The sequence below is a fragment of the Rattus norvegicus genome, chromosome 7, assembly GCF_036323735.1.
Source record: "Rattus norvegicus strain BN/NHsdMcwi chromosome 7, GRCr8, whole genome shotgun sequence".
Classification (NCBI taxonomy): Eukaryota; Metazoa; Chordata; class Mammalia; order Rodentia; family Muridae; genus Rattus; species Rattus norvegicus.
In genome coordinates, this window is record NC_086025.1 from 113,573,245 (window position 1) to 113,587,817 (window position 14,573).

A 14,573-nucleotide genomic window follows, 5' to 3' on the forward strand; every position below is an offset into this window, starting at 1 on the left:
TGGAAGCAGCACCCAAAGATTCCTTTATGCTGTCCAATGAGGACCTCTGTGGAGAAGTTTCCTGTAAGTTGGGCTTATTCGTGTGTTACAGTAGCGTCGCTTGCTCTCTTTTCTAAGTAGCCAAGTCCCCACTTGGGAATGCCGTAGTTTTCAGGTTCCCCAGGGAGCCAGTTTGTGGATGCATCATAAAAACAGGAAAGACTTTTGTCAGTGTCCCTTCAGACACACATTATTTCCCAGACGTAACCATCTTGTGGCCTGCAGGCCTGCCTTTGCCCCTGTTGTAGAAGCAGGCGCAGTGGGATCTGAGGGAAGAAGGTGGTTTTCAGTTTCCTGATGCTTCCCAGGAGCAGCAGCCAAGCTGGACAGATGACCTGCCACTCTGTCACTTCTCCGGCGTTGGTTCAGCTTCCAACCGTAGCTACTCTGCTGATGGCAAGGGCACTGAGAGTCACCCTCCGGAGGACAACTGGCTCAAGTTCAGGTAGGTGGGTGGGCTGAGCAGAGGAAGTCAGTTCATGAGCAAGAAGATACTGTCCTGCTACCTGCATGTATGAGGCTTGCCTGTGCAGTAGGGCCCATGGGAAGTGTCGACTGCTGTGGGACAGGGGTGGACGAGGCTGGCAGGGAAGATTCCTGGTGAGATGATGGACCCAGTGCAGGGTCCCAGATGTGTGCCTGAAACCTTTCCTGTCTTTAGTCCCTCCCCAATTCCTTTCCTTCTTCCTCTACCACCTGCATGCCCCTGGTTTCAGCCCTCCCCCTCCACCCTCCCTCTGCTAGAAGTGAAAACAACTGCTTCCTGTATGGGGTCTTCAATGGCTATGATGGCAACCGCGTGACCAACTTTGTGGCGCAGAGACTCTCTGCAGAGCTCCTGCTGGGCCAGCTCAACACCGAACACACAGATGCTGATGTGCGACGGGTCCTGCTGCAGGTAAGAGGATTGGGCTAGGTGACAACAGCCTGACTGACTCGTGTGTCCTCCACTCCCTGGAACTTGGGCCCTGCATCTGTAAGTGTAGACAGGCTGATCTGAAGACTGCCTGCTTCTTCATCCCCTACCAAGATCATTTCTGGGTACACTTCATGGTGGCAGGGGCTCCTGGCCACAAGGAGTCCAGGACAGGCAGGGAGCAGCAGCTTTTCCATTGGTAGCAGGACTGACTTGGGAGAAGGCAGCACTGGGAACAGAGGCTCTGTGTAGAGATAGATACCTTTGTTTGAGATTTCTTTATTTCTTCTACCTAGGAAGGTTTCTTGGTCTTTGAGAAATTGGCCCTAGATTTTTTCTGTTCTCTGTGGTCTCAGTGCTTCTAGACTGGAGCTCTGCAGAGGCTAGACCAGGAGGAAGCTTTCTGCTTCACCAGTGTCCAGCCAGTCCTGATCAAGGCCCGAGGTTGTCATGCCCCTACAGACTCAGTGACCAAGCACTCCTGGACTGTCTCACTTCACATGAACCCAAATGTGGAGCACTGCTGTTCACACCCAACACTCTTGAGCGCAGGGCCTGGCCCTTTCTCTCTCATTCCTTGCAGGCTGCATAAGTAGCAACCTTTTCCCGTCCCACAGGTAAAGGTCTTTGTCAAACAGTGGACAGAAAGGCACACATATGAGGCAGAAATGATATGTCACCTGTCACACGAGGCCATCCATGAATGCCATGGATCTGTTACTCTCCATAGGGACATCTTAACAGGAGGTGATGGCGTTATTTGAGCCAACCCTTGCCTTGCCCTGTGTCTCTTCAGGCCTTCGATGTGGTGGAGAGGAGCTTCCTGGAGTCTATCGATGATGCCTTGGCTGAGAAAGCAAGCCTCCAGTCCCAGCTGCCGGAGGTAACCGACTGTCTGTACTAGTACTGCTGGGTGCCAGCACTCACCTCTGTATCACTTGCCACCCACAGGCACAGTAAGGCCTGCAGCAGGAATCATGAGGCAGCATCCTGATGGGCAGGCTGGGGTGGCACTGGGTATGTCCCTGTAGAGACTCCAGCCCAGCAGTGGGCAGCTTTTCTCGGAGGCTCATCCTTAGATGGCAGGATAGGTGGAAGGAAAGGCCTGTCCAGGTTCTGTGATCTGGTTCAGTCCAGAGCCAGGGTCACCTTCAGGCTGCCCCTAGTTAAAGCAACAGTGACCTTCCCAGGGCAGCCTACAGGTATCCAGCCTGGCCACACCTATGGTCATCTGTCTGTCTTGGCTGCTCAAGGGCCTTGTATACTTTATCTAAAGGGAAAGAGAGGATGGTAAGGTGGTACTCAAGCCCCCATGATGCTCTGATCTCTTGATGATGGTTTGCAGGGTGTGCCCCAACACCAGCTGCTACCTCAGTATCAGAAGATCCTGGAGAGACTCAAGGCACTGGAGAAGGAGATCTCGGGAGGGGCCATGGCTGTTGTGGCGGTCCTTCTCAACAACAAGCTCTACGTTGCCAATGTTGGTGAGCTACCAACCTGCCCCATACCAGTCTGCTTTCTGTCTGTGCGTACCCCAAGCTTCCCAGGGTGACTTGGGCCTGTTCCTCATTCTGTTGTCTATGTCAATCCAGGTAGAAGGACAGCAGTAGGCAGGTGGGTGTCCTGGCTCGTGATGAGTTAGTTGTGTCTGTCCTTTTGTCTTTAAATTATTTTAGGTGTATAGGTGTTTTACCTACACGTATTGTCTCTACCACATGTGTGCCTGGTGCTTGCAGAGGCATCTGACTCCCTGGTACTGGAGTTCAGACTGTTGTGGGCCACCACATGGGTCCTGGGAATAGAACTGTGTCCTCTGGAGGAGCAGCCAGTGCTCTTAACTGCTGGGCCATCTGGGGGAGGGGGTGTGTGTCTCTGCATACAGTAGGGCTGGCATGTGAGGCAAGAAGAAAATCCAACTCAACATGATTTAGTAGCTGCTGTTGATTCAGACATTTAGAGCAGCAGTTCTCAACCCCTTTGGGGGTCAAATGACCTTTTCACAGGGGTCACCTAAGACCATCGGAAAACATGGATGTTTTTTTGTTTTGTTTTGTTTTTTTCTTTTCTTTTTTTCGGAGCTGGGGACTAAACCCAGGGCCTTGCGCTTGCTAGACAAGCGCTCTATCACTGAGCTAAATCCTCAACCCCAACATGGATGTTTATATTATGACTCATAACAGTCGCAAAATCACAGTTATGAGGTAGCAACAAAAATACTTTTATGGTTGGGGGTCACCACAGAGGAACTGTGTTAAAGAGTAGGAGCATTAGGAAGGTTGAGACCCAGTGGGCTAGAGTCTGACAGACAGTAGGCAGTTTATTTTAGTCAGAGTACAATTTGGAATAAGTTCCAGGTATCACATAGTTTTATGGGTGCCATAAGACATAATTACATCAAGACTCTTACTTCTTTTCCTTTCCTTTCCTTTTTTTTTTTCCTTTTTTTCTTATGTTTTTCTTCTTAGAATGTTACTTGCTTAACTCAGAATGTAGTACCAATGAAATGGTGACAGCTTTGCCAATAACAAGAACATGCTCTTCCATGGCTAGGAAGGGAAACTGCCACAGGCGGCAGGTCCCAAAGATACATGGATTCCTTTCCCTTTTTTTTTTTTTTTTTTTTGGTTCTTTTTTTTTTTTTTCCGGAGCTGGGGACCGAACCCAGGGCCTTGCGCTTCCTAGGCAAGCGCTCTACCACTGAGCTAAATCCCCAACCCCCTCCTTTCCTTTTTTGAGACAGGGTTTCTCTCCATAGCTCTGCCTGTCTAGGAACTCACTCTTTCGATCAGGCTGGCCATGAAGTTGCAGAGATCCCTCCCACTGCCTCCTGAGTGCTGGGTTTAAAGGCCTGCACCATACACAGTGAAACCCTTCAAAGTACACGTCACTTCTATAAATAGATAAGTACATGTGTTAAGATCTTCAGGCCTTACAGGAGGATCTGGTGTGATCTTGGTCATACAGATAGCACAGAGGTCACCTAGGCTGTTAACACCTCTGTTCCCAGGCCTGTGGGTGAAAAGCAGCTTATGTAACTCTCCCTTTGAAGAGACAGCCCTGCGTGTTCAACATCCCATGTTTGCCTAGTTTATCTGTGGGCCCAGTATCTGCAGCCCCATGGCTGCTTCTTTAGAAGGCCAATTTGCTTGCAGTGAAGACCTGCTCTGAATTCTTAAAAACAGCAGGAAGCTGGATGATGGGGACATTTGTATTTAAGACCAAAGGAGGGGCCATCAGGGGACCCAAGAACGTGTGTGATACATGTCACTGTAAGGACTCAGTAGCTGTCACTCATGGTGTCCCTGACTCCCTTCCTCCTCTTAAAATTTTCTTAGGGATCAACTTGCAAACCATAAAACAGCTGATAAGTAGTTAGTGCATCTCCATGCCCCACTCTAGCCCCAACACTTCCTGTCCTGTGCAGTCTGGCTTCATCCAGAGCCCCGTATTCATAAGTTGTTTTGAAGCCACCACAGACATTGTGCCAAGATAATCTGAAGGTTTGGTATGGACCCCTGAGGAAAAGTCTTTTATTGAACTCAGTCCTGTGATCACACTGTAGCTCAAAACCTGCTTCCCTGCTGAGGTGGCTGTCCTTGCCTGGTGATTTACCCCTGTCCTCTGAGCCCCTTAGTGTGTGCGACATCTGCTTGTCTTTCTGTTGTGTCAGTGGCTCCTGTTCTTCCCTCTGCTTAATCTTGGTCAAATCACGCTGCAGGTACGAACAGGGCCCTTCTGTGCAGATCCACCGTGGACGGGCTACAGGTCACACAGCTGAACGTGGACCACACCGCCGAGAATGAGGACGAGCTCTTCCGTCTCTCACAACTGGGTACGTAGAGAGGCTGGGCCGAGGGACCTGTGGGGACAGTGAGGCTGGCTCCTGGGCTCCCTCTGTTCCCTCCTCTGGTAAGGAAGTATAGGCTAAAGGACTGGGTCGGTGCCAAGGCTGGATCCGTTGCTGGACAGTTGAGACTTGGGAAACTCTTCATCTGTGTGGTATGGGTAGTGAACCCCCTTCAGAGAGTTAATGTTTGTGGGCTCCCTTCAATGCCTGGCACATACTAGGCACATGTCCCTCTTCCTGATAGAGATCAAGAGAGCAGAGAAGTCCTGCAATCCCAGTGTCTCTGGTGCCTTGCCTTGCCTTCCCTCCCTTCCCTCCCAGTTCTGCAGACACTGCTGCCTTCTGGGCTCTGGGCACAAGCAGACAGGACTGTACAGGCTAGTGCTGCTGTGCCTGTAGGGAGAGGCCTGTTATAGTTATTTTCCTTACTGCTGTAACCAGATACCCGACAGAAGTACCTGAAGGAGAAAAGGGTTTTTTGTTTGTTAGTTTTGTTTTTTGGCTCATGCTTTAAAGCTCTAAATATCCATGTGACAAGGAAGCATGGCAGCCGAGCCACCACTGGTGGTGGCAGCATTTTGTGACAGCTAATTATTAAATCTTAGCAAATTTGGAAGAGAAGAGGGGTACAAGAAGCTGGTTGACCTACACCTTGCAAAGCCCACTCTACCGTCCTACTTCCAGCCAGACCCCATATTCAAAGGGTCCCAGAGCAGCACCACCAACTAGGAAGTAAATGTTCAGACACATGAGCCCAGGGGACGTGACACCTCCAGACCATAGCAGGGCCCGAGTGAGGGTTGTTCTGTTAAGGATGGGGGACTGAGGGGTTGGGGATTTAGCTCAGCGGTAGAGCGCTTGCCTAGCAAGCGGAAGGCCCTGGGTTCGGTCCCCAGCTCCGAAAAAAAAGAAAAAAGAAAAAGGATGGGGGACTGAGGACATGGGACACGTGGGTTGTCCTCTGTGGTGCTCTGGAACTGTTTCCATTCTGTTATTTTGTCCTCACTCACCATGTGCATGGACGTCACAGCCACATCTCCCTTAAACTCTTCACTGAGGGAAAATGGGCCTATCATGTTGTCCTCTCTCTGGTAGGTTTAGACGCAGGGAAGATCAAGCAGGTGGGCGTCATCTGTGGACAGGAGAGCACCAGGCGAATTGGGGATTACAAGGTCAAATATGGCTACACTGACATTGACCTGCTCAGGTAGGTGGCCATCTCTGCAGCCCTAGCCCCTTGTGAGACCAGAGGGCCTGGGCTAGAAGCAGACACCCGACTGCAGTGGCAGGGCTACCGTTCAAAGTCCAGGCCCAGTGAGATACTGCCTGCCTCCCAAGAGCTGGGCATGGAGTAGGGTCTAGGTCAACAGGCTGGTCCTATAAGCTAGGCCCACAAGGGTCAAGGTGGAAGTTCAACAAGTCCAGGAAGCAAAAGCGCCACAGGTCCTGGCTGGAGGGTCCAGCAATAGCATGAGGTGTCAGAATGAAAGGAACTGATGGATCCAAAGTGCTTATTCAGGCCCTCTAAACTGCCTGCTGTCATTGCCCCACAAGCCTATCCATGAGAGGAAAGTGAGGTATGGAGACATTCAGGAGTCTGGCCAGTCATAGTGCAGGTGCTGAACCCAGGCATCTTCAGTTTAGAACATGTGTCCATTACTGCTGTCTAGTTTGGGTGAGGACCGCCTCATGAGTGCCTATGTGATGCCAGGTCAACATTGTGTCACAGCAGGTCTGGCAAAGTTAACACTCCTTCCCCTCCCAGAGTCTGAACATCCAGTACTTAAAAGCTTTGCCCCTAATTTGCAGGGTTCAGTTTACTTTATTGGGTAGGAGGTCTGTGACAGAGCACTTCAGAAAGGGTGCATACGGCCTTCTATCTCAAACCAGACCTCTCTCACCCAGAGGCTAACAGCCCATATCTGTCCAGTCCTAGGTGTCTTTGCACATGCACTGTGTGCTTGTGTGCGTCGTGAGAGTTGAGGTGCACACACAAACTCCTTGGGCTCTACCCTCTCGCTTCTCTGAGCCACTTTGTTAACATCAGACTGTCATGGCGGCTCCTTTAGTAGGACAGGTCATGAGCGGAGTCTGTCCCTCCACCCTTGCACACCTGCCCTGAGCTGCTGTCCTGCCTTGTAACAGACACCCTGATTCCAGCAGAGGGCTGTGTTGGCATCTACCTGAGCAGCCCCGAGAGAGTGGCTCAGGATTTTTCCAGACTTCCTCCTCAGTATTTGGTCAAAAGTATCTTCACAGGGAGTGTGCACTAGAGCTTTCTGACATTTAATGACTGATACTCATCAGCCCTGATCCCATGCAGACAGTGTACTATATGGGATCTTAATTGGAATAGACACCTATCTTGTCCAAGTTATAGCAAGTGGATGGGCTTTTTTTTTTAATTTATTTTTATTCCAAAAGAGGCTTTCTACTAGTAACCCAGACTGAGACCTGTGCTATCTTGACTTTGAACTTCTCATCCTCCTGTCACAGCTGCTCAAGCACTGGGAAGATAGGCATCATCACATCACCCATCTGACATACAGGCTTTTGTGAGATAGCCTCCTGGCCAGGGGCAATCATACCATAAGTTTGCCATCCGGCATTTGAAAGGTAGAGGCAGGAGTGTTAGGAGCCCAAAGTTACTCCTGGTTACATAGTTGGAGCTCTGCGGAGCTATATGGGACCTTATCCAAGACCAAGCAACTAGAGACAGCCTTCCTGGTGCCCATTCTGATCGGCTGTGCCCGAAGTGCAGAGTGGAGGCCGATCTGGCATCTGACTGTTCTTTGCGTGGCCCCGGGGCTTTACTTTAGTGGACAGCCTCAGAAGACAGGTCTAGTCTGCTTCTCTCTTTCCTTCTGTCCCTTTCCCTCTTAGCAAGTCAGATGCTTTATTTTTTATGTTGTGAGGTAGACTCTTACCCGCAGCAGAAGCAGTGCCCACTGGGGGATTTCCACACAAAGCCGTCCCTCCTCTCTCCCATAGCACTGCCAAATCCAAACCCATCATCGCAGAGCCCGAAATCCACGGCGCACAGCCTCTGGATGGCGTGACGGGCTTCCTGGTACTGATGTCGGAGGGGCTGTACAAGGCCCTGGAGGCAGCCCATGGGCCTGGGCAGGCCAACCAGGTGAGCTTAGCAGGCTAGGCCGGTGTCTGGGGCCCTGCTTCTCAGATCCTGTCACCAGACATTCCTTTTAGAGCCCGAAGCCAGGGCCCGAAGCAAAGGGGAGCTGGGAACTAACCTACCCTGGGGCTGCAGGGAAGAGCAGTGACCTGCTGCCCACAGCCGTGCCTGGGTTCAGGCTCAGTTCCCCTTCCTACTGGGACCTCAGGGGCTGTCTTTGCCTCCTCTGTGACAGAGTCTCCCTCTGTGGTTATGGGTGAGAGGATTCAATTCTTCAACCAGTGGGAGCCCCCATGATTTTCTATGCCTTAGAGCTACAGAGACAGTAGCCATTAAAGATAGCAGGGTCACAGGATTGTGTGTTCTGCCTATCGAGGCTGCAGGGCAGGCGTTCTTCCAGCAGGTTACACCCACGCCTCTGTTCTGTCTTCATGTTTGGAGAAAAGCAGTTGCCTGGGATAGACTTGAACTTGCTGTGTAGCCCAGGCAGGCCTCAAGCACAGCATCTCTTGCCCAGCTTCTCAAGTTTACAGGCCTTGCCACAGTGCTTGCCTAGCATTCGGAGGTTGGCCGCCTGTACCTCGGGTTGCTGTGTGTCCGAGTTCAGGTATTGTCTGTCTTCTCTGGATGTGGTTCTTGTACGTGTAAGAAGATAATCTTTTTCTGGTCTTCTTTCTTTCTTTTTTTTTTTTTTCTTTTTTTTTTTTCTTTTTTCTTTTTTTTTCGGAGCTGGAGACCGAACCCAGGGCCTTGCACTTGTTAGGCAAGCACCCTACCACTGAGCTAAATCCCCAACCCCTTCTTTCTTTTTTATTTTTTATTTTTTTTCTTTTTTTCGGAGCTGGGGACCAAACCCAGGGCCTTGCGCTTGCTAGGCAAGCGCTCTACCACTGAGCTAAATCCCCAACCCCTCTCTTTTCTTTTTGAGATGGAGTCTTACTCTGTAGCCTAGACTAGCCTGAAACTGGTGATACAGTCCAGGCTGGCCTTAGATTTGGAATTCTTCTCCTCTGCCTTCTGCGTGCTGGGATTACAAGTGTGTGCCTGGCTCTCAGCTCTGCCTCCTCCACTCACTAAAGCCTGGCTGTCACCTGACCCGTGTTCAAGGTTTCCCACCCACTTTATTTTATCCTTCATTTCAGCAGCCTGGAGCATAGAGGGCCCAGTGGTTATCATCACCGAGGTCTAGGGTCCTGTCTCAGGCAGTATGGCTGCCAGCCACAGAGCCAGGCTTCAGCACCGGGTTCAGGTTCTTCCCCCTTCCCTTCCCCTGGGCTCTTGGTTCCAGGAGCTACAGCCAGTGCTCAGGTAGAGACTTGAGTTTGTACTTTTGATCTTTTTGTTTTGTTTGTTCTTTATCTTTTTTCTTTTTCTTTGAGACAGGTTCTTACTATGTATGGCCTGGCACTTGTAGTGATCCCCCTGCCTCTGCGTCTTGAGTGTCGGGGTGCAAGTATGCATCACCACACTTGGCTGGGCTTTTGATCCTTCAGTGTGGGTTTGTTTTTCTTTTTTGTTGTTTTTTTCTTTCTTTCACTTTTGGTCTTCACAGTAGAAGCATCTACTAGGTTCTAGAATACACCAGACGCAGGACATCTTGGAGGGCAGTTCCTGGCAAAATGCCTTGCATGTAGTGTGGGTGTTTTATCCAGGGAAGAAGGCAAAACCTTTTCCCTGTGTTTCTTAGCAGTCCTCAGAGTGCCCTTGTACCCATGTGTTATGTAATCCCTGGTGACAACCCACTGAGGTGGATGTAACCCCGTGAGGTATGGAAGCCAGTAGAGAACACAAGGTCCCACACCTTTTCTAATCAATGCGTTCCAGAAGGATTATCCCTAACGGCTTGGGAAGCTCAGGTTACAGTTCAACTGGCAGAGACTTCCTTCACCTGCTGGGCTAGCGATCTCTAAGTCTCCTACACAGGCCTTTGGGATCCCCCCTCCCCCTACCCCGCCCCCTTTCCTCATCAGGTTCTCCCTCCACACCCCAGGAGGTTGCCGCAATGATTGACACCGAATTTGCCAAGCAGACCTCCCTCGATGCAGTTGCCCAGGCTGTGGTAGACCGTGTAAAGCGTATCCACAGTGACACCTTTGCCAGCGGTGGGGAGCGGGCCAAGTTCTGCCCACGGCATGAAGACATGACCCTGCTGGTGAGGAACTTTGGCTATCCATTAGGTGAAATGAGCCAGCCGACACCCACCCCGGCCCCAGGTACGTATGCAATGTACTGTACAGGTAGAAGCACCTGAGATGAGTCCTGGGCTGGGGGCAGCACAACATGAGCTGACAACATGAGCTCGCTGCTTGGAATGCAGAGGGAGCCAGTGGCCTGGCTTTGCTCAACACAGGCTGACTCTGAGCTGCAAATCTTTATTCCGTTTCTGAAAGAAGGATCAATTGCTCTGGCCACCCTGGAAGTCTTGCTGCATGAGCACATCAGTCACAAAGGCATGGTAGAGGTGACAGCTGCCACCATCGATGGTGGAGTCCCTGTTAGCCTATGGTCAGTGTGGTCACTTCTCACCTTTACTAGCAACCCTAACAGGAAGGAGAAAGGCTCTAGCATGAAGGGACCTGGATGAGGTCAGGTGTTGGACAGATGGTCCACCCCAGAACCTGGCACTGTCTGACCATTTGGGGCTGTGGAGACAGTTCGCTCCTTCCCTTTCTCCTTTTTAGTCCTTGAGTCAAGTTGCCTGGGCAGAGGCAAGACCTTCTGTACTGGTCCAAGGGCTGCATTTCCTTTTCTGCTTTAAACAAACAAATCGTGGAGCTCCCTCCTCCCCATGGCTTTGTTCTCCCATGGACACTGGGGATGTGAGTCCTCCTGGCCTGCTGTTACAACCATATTTTCATTGGGCCTGCCTCAACAAGAAACAGTGTGCCCTTTGTACTAAGGTGTCTGTCTGTCCACACATGCAATGCTGTGCAGTAACCCTTCTGAGCCCACCCAGCATTTTATTCCACCCCCACCTTGATCCCCAGTGGGCTTCCTTGCTGGAGGGAGGTCCCACTGCTGTTCTGGAAGAGACTCTACCAAGGGACATCTACCCTGGGCTGCCCCAAGAGTGGAGGGCCACAGTGGAACTTGAGAGAGATAACCCTTATCACTCAGGAGTAGCCTTGAGCCTACTACCTTGCTTTCCTCCAGACCAATTTCCCTTTCCCCTGCCCTCTTTCCTATTGCAGGGGGCCGTGTGTACCCTGTTTCTGTGCCCTACTCAAGTGCCCAGAGCACCAGCAAGACCAGTGTGACTCTGTCCCTCGTCATGCCTTCTCAGGGCCAGATGGTCAACGGCTCTCACAGTGCCTCCACCTTGGATGAAGCCACTCCTACTCTCACTAAGTAAGCTATCCTACTCTAGGTACCTGGAGAGGGACAAACCGCTGTACAGCCAAGGCCTAGGGCTCAGTAGGGTGGGTAAGAGGCCTGGGGTGTGGGGACCCTGGGGTCTTTGACCTCCAATTCCCCCCTTCCCTTTGGGTAGGGAGTCTTATTAGACACAGGTAGGAAGGAGCAATACTGTTAATTCTAGTAGGTGTTGAACAGGACCTGGGGCAAGTGGAGGTTCAGGGCAAGGTGGACAAGGGGCCCCGAGCAAGGAGCAAGGTGGCTGACTGATGTCTCGGGCCAGCTTTCATCCATGGCAGCTTCTCTGGTTTGCTCCTTCTGTTTTGGAGCTTGTAACAGGGTCACTGGCTTCACGAATCTGTAGTTGGCCAGATTCATTGCCTGGCCTGTACTGGGTCTTCAGAGCTGCGGCTCCCTCACTGTGACGGACCATTGCTGTCAGTTGTCTAGTTTAAGGAGCACGGAGGGTAGAGGGCATGGTCTGAGAGGAGGGCATGGTGCAGACCTGCCTGACAGGTCTATTATCTACCGCCCCCTTCATTTCTGTGACTGTGTACTCTGCCCCCACCCCACCTCTCCAGGGGGATCTGGTTTCCACATTCCAGCCCTGCACTGGTGGAATAATACAGCTGCCCCACCCAGCCCCTCTTCAGGATAGAGCTTAGCCGGATGTGGCCAATTAGAAGGGCTGGCAGGGAGGGAGTGTCCCTGTTTTCCTCTGCCTCTTCAGAGGGCCTCCCATCTGTCCCCAAGTCTTTGCTGCTGCTGTTTCCACCACCACCTCTCTGGATAGGAGGGCCTGGTGTAGACATCTGGGCATCATGGGTAGCCGTGTGGTGTCCCCAGGACAGTCAACATAGCCTCCCCCCAACCCCCACCATGCTTCCCCAGGGAACCGCCAGCTGTGTCCACACAGCCAACCAGGCAAACTTCATGCTTCTCTGTCTGACTGCCTGAACCTCACAGGTCTCTTCCTCTGGCTCTGAGCCTTATTCTGTCACCTAGGTCAGCCTGTCTTTTAAAACCATCTCACCCCACTGGCTTTTATGGATATTTGGCAGAGAGGCCTGAGCCTAAAGGGCCACTCTTTTCACTGGGTGGGTGGGAAGTTGACGGCCCCTGAGGCAGCTACCCCAGACTGATTGCCTCCCCTCTTCTGTAGCCAGAGCCCCACTCTGACCCTGCAGTCTACCAACACCCACACCCAGAGCAGCAGCTCCAGCTCGGACGGGGGCCTCTTCCGCTCCAGACCGGCTCACTCACTTCCACCTGGAGAGGATGGCAGGGTCGAGCCCTATGTGGACTTTGCTGAGTTTTACCGACTCTGGAGCGTGGACCATGGCGAGCAGAGTGTGATGACGGCACCTTAGTCTAGCCTCAGAGGGCGAGTGACAAGACAAGACAAGACAAGACAAGACAAGCTTCTTAACCTTTGCAGGTGCCGTGGAACCAGTGGGCAGTGTGTCACTGATGTACTGCAGCCTGAGTACTGACTGCACTGCTGCTCCACACAGGAAGCTAGAGTCCAGACTACAGGCAACCTTAGGCAGGGCCAACGGGAAAGCCGCAGGTGGCTTACAAACCATCAAGAGTGCCTCTTGACAAGTTCAAAGAAGGAAGCCATCCTGTGGACCCCATCTACTACAGGCCAGACAGACACTGCTCCCTCGAGGCTGCTCTACCTGCCTCAAGTTCCCCTGGAATAGCCTGTGGCCTCTGCTTTAGCTGAGTTCCTCTGGAATAGCTAGTGCCCTTTGCTTCTGGGTGGTTATCCCTTTCCCATCTTTCAGCCTAAACTCCTAGATCCAGAGTACAGAGTAATGGGAGTAGGTGCCTGTCATTGGATGTCACTGGAAAAGTCTAGGGAAGCAGAGGGGCCTGCAACAGTCACAGGGGAGCAGGACAAGGAAGGACTGGACCAGAGAGAGCTGGCCAAGGAATGTCAGTCCTGGGCTGCAGGTCAGCCAGCTGGCAGCTGAGCTAACCCAGAGAGCTGGCTTCCCAGTGGGGTACAGATGGCAGGACAGGCCCAAGTGCTGTAGTGTCTGCTTCTGTTAGATCCTGCCCTGGGGTGGGGCAGGCCAAGTCAGAAGCCAGTGCCTTTCTCCCAGCTGGTACTGGGAAGCCGGTGATAGGGGTGCTGAGTCAACAGCTTTCACTCTGATGAGGAAGCTGATTGGCTCTGGGTTCTGCTGAAAGAGGAGTAGAAGATGGCTGTGAGACGGAAGAGATTGAGTCGCCCACCCAGAAAGACCAAGGGCATCAGATGTGATGGTGTGGACATGCTGGGGAAAGATTGTGCCTGTCAGGCTCTGACTTGGACCTGTTGACATGTTTCCTACCATCAGACAGGAGGTCACTACAGCTGCCTGCAGTGTGGCTGCCCCTATGCTCAGAGGAGGAAGCAGGCTGGGTGCTCCCCCTTACCTGAGCCCTCCCATCAGGATTGGAGTCCAAGCTCAAATCTGTAGCCTTGTAACTGGTATTCTGCAACCCTTTCTACGGTGCAGCTAGTGGGCGGGTGAGTCCAGTGTCTCCTGTTGGCAAAGGCCAGTTTAGAGCATGTCTCACTCAGACTCCATTTCCGTAAGGAGGCTGTTTGCTCAGTGCTGAGGAGAAACCGTGGGATGGTGGGGAGAAGAGGAAGAAGCCTTCTTGCTTCCCACTAGGAAGTCACCTTGCCCTTCAGGTGAGCAGCTTTCAGCCGATGCACAAAGACCTGGGACAATGGAGAGCCTCCCCTGGGGATGTGGTGCTGTTTGGTCTCTAGAAATAGAACCATGTTCTTAATGCAGTACAGTAAAGATGTCATGTGTCATCCTGTCTGTCTGTAACCCAGCCACCCAGGAGGTGGTTGCCTCAGGAAGTTTGAGAACCAGACCTGCCAGACTGGTTGAGTGGCAGTGCTGGGATTTGAACTTGAACCTCCTAGCTGCAGACACTACTGCCCTCACAGGCCTGCTGTCTGAGCTAAAGAGGGCAGTGCTCTTCTGCTCCCCAGGGAGTGAGTGCAGGGGTTGGGGTGGTGTCTAACTGCATGAGGCTTGGGTCACAGGTCAGGGGCCTTGTCTCTCCCTCACCTGCCACCCCCCACCCCCAGCTGGTTGGTTTTATTTGATTGAAAGATCTCTTTAGCATGCCTCCTCTTCCTCATCTGAGGACTTACTCATCCCTCTCTGTGGACCGATTGCTTACAGGCTGAAAGGCTCTCTGCCCAAGAACAAGCTGGGCTCTGTCCACTATGGTCACTGGGCTCCCCACATCCTCCCCTCTGCAGAGCTCCC

At 52.1% G+C, this 14,573-nt stretch overlaps 1 protein-coding gene and 1 non-coding gene across 3 annotated transcripts in view; one reads left to right on the forward strand and one right to left on the reverse strand.

Moving 5' to 3' along the window:
* The window catches only part of Tab1 (TGF-beta activated kinase 1/MAP3K7 binding protein 1), a 31,195-nt gene extending 17,088 nt beyond the window's left edge, over positions 1–14,107 (forward strand). For both annotated transcript variants that reach the window (NM_001109976.2, XM_063263616.1), the window contains 10 exon segments: positions 348–484; positions 784–937; positions 1,752–1,838; positions 2,301–2,439; positions 4,674–4,787; positions 5,898–6,009; positions 7,794–7,938; positions 9,926–10,148; positions 11,127–11,283; positions 12,452–14,107. In NM_001109976.2, the coding sequence (NP_001103446.1) occupies positions 348–484; positions 784–937; positions 1,752–1,838; positions 2,301–2,439; positions 4,674–4,787; positions 5,898–6,009; positions 7,794–7,938; positions 9,926–10,148; positions 11,127–11,283; positions 12,452–12,659 (1,476 nt within the window). In that variant the 3' untranslated portion in view covers positions 12,660–14,107.
* Snora24 (small nucleolar RNA, H/ACA box 24) lies at positions 3,420–3,549 on the reverse strand. The gene has a single exon (XR_005487665.1). It is a non-coding gene; the product is annotated as a small nucleolar RNA SNORA24 (small nucleolar RNA).
* Positions 14,108–14,573: the final 466 nt, after the last annotated feature.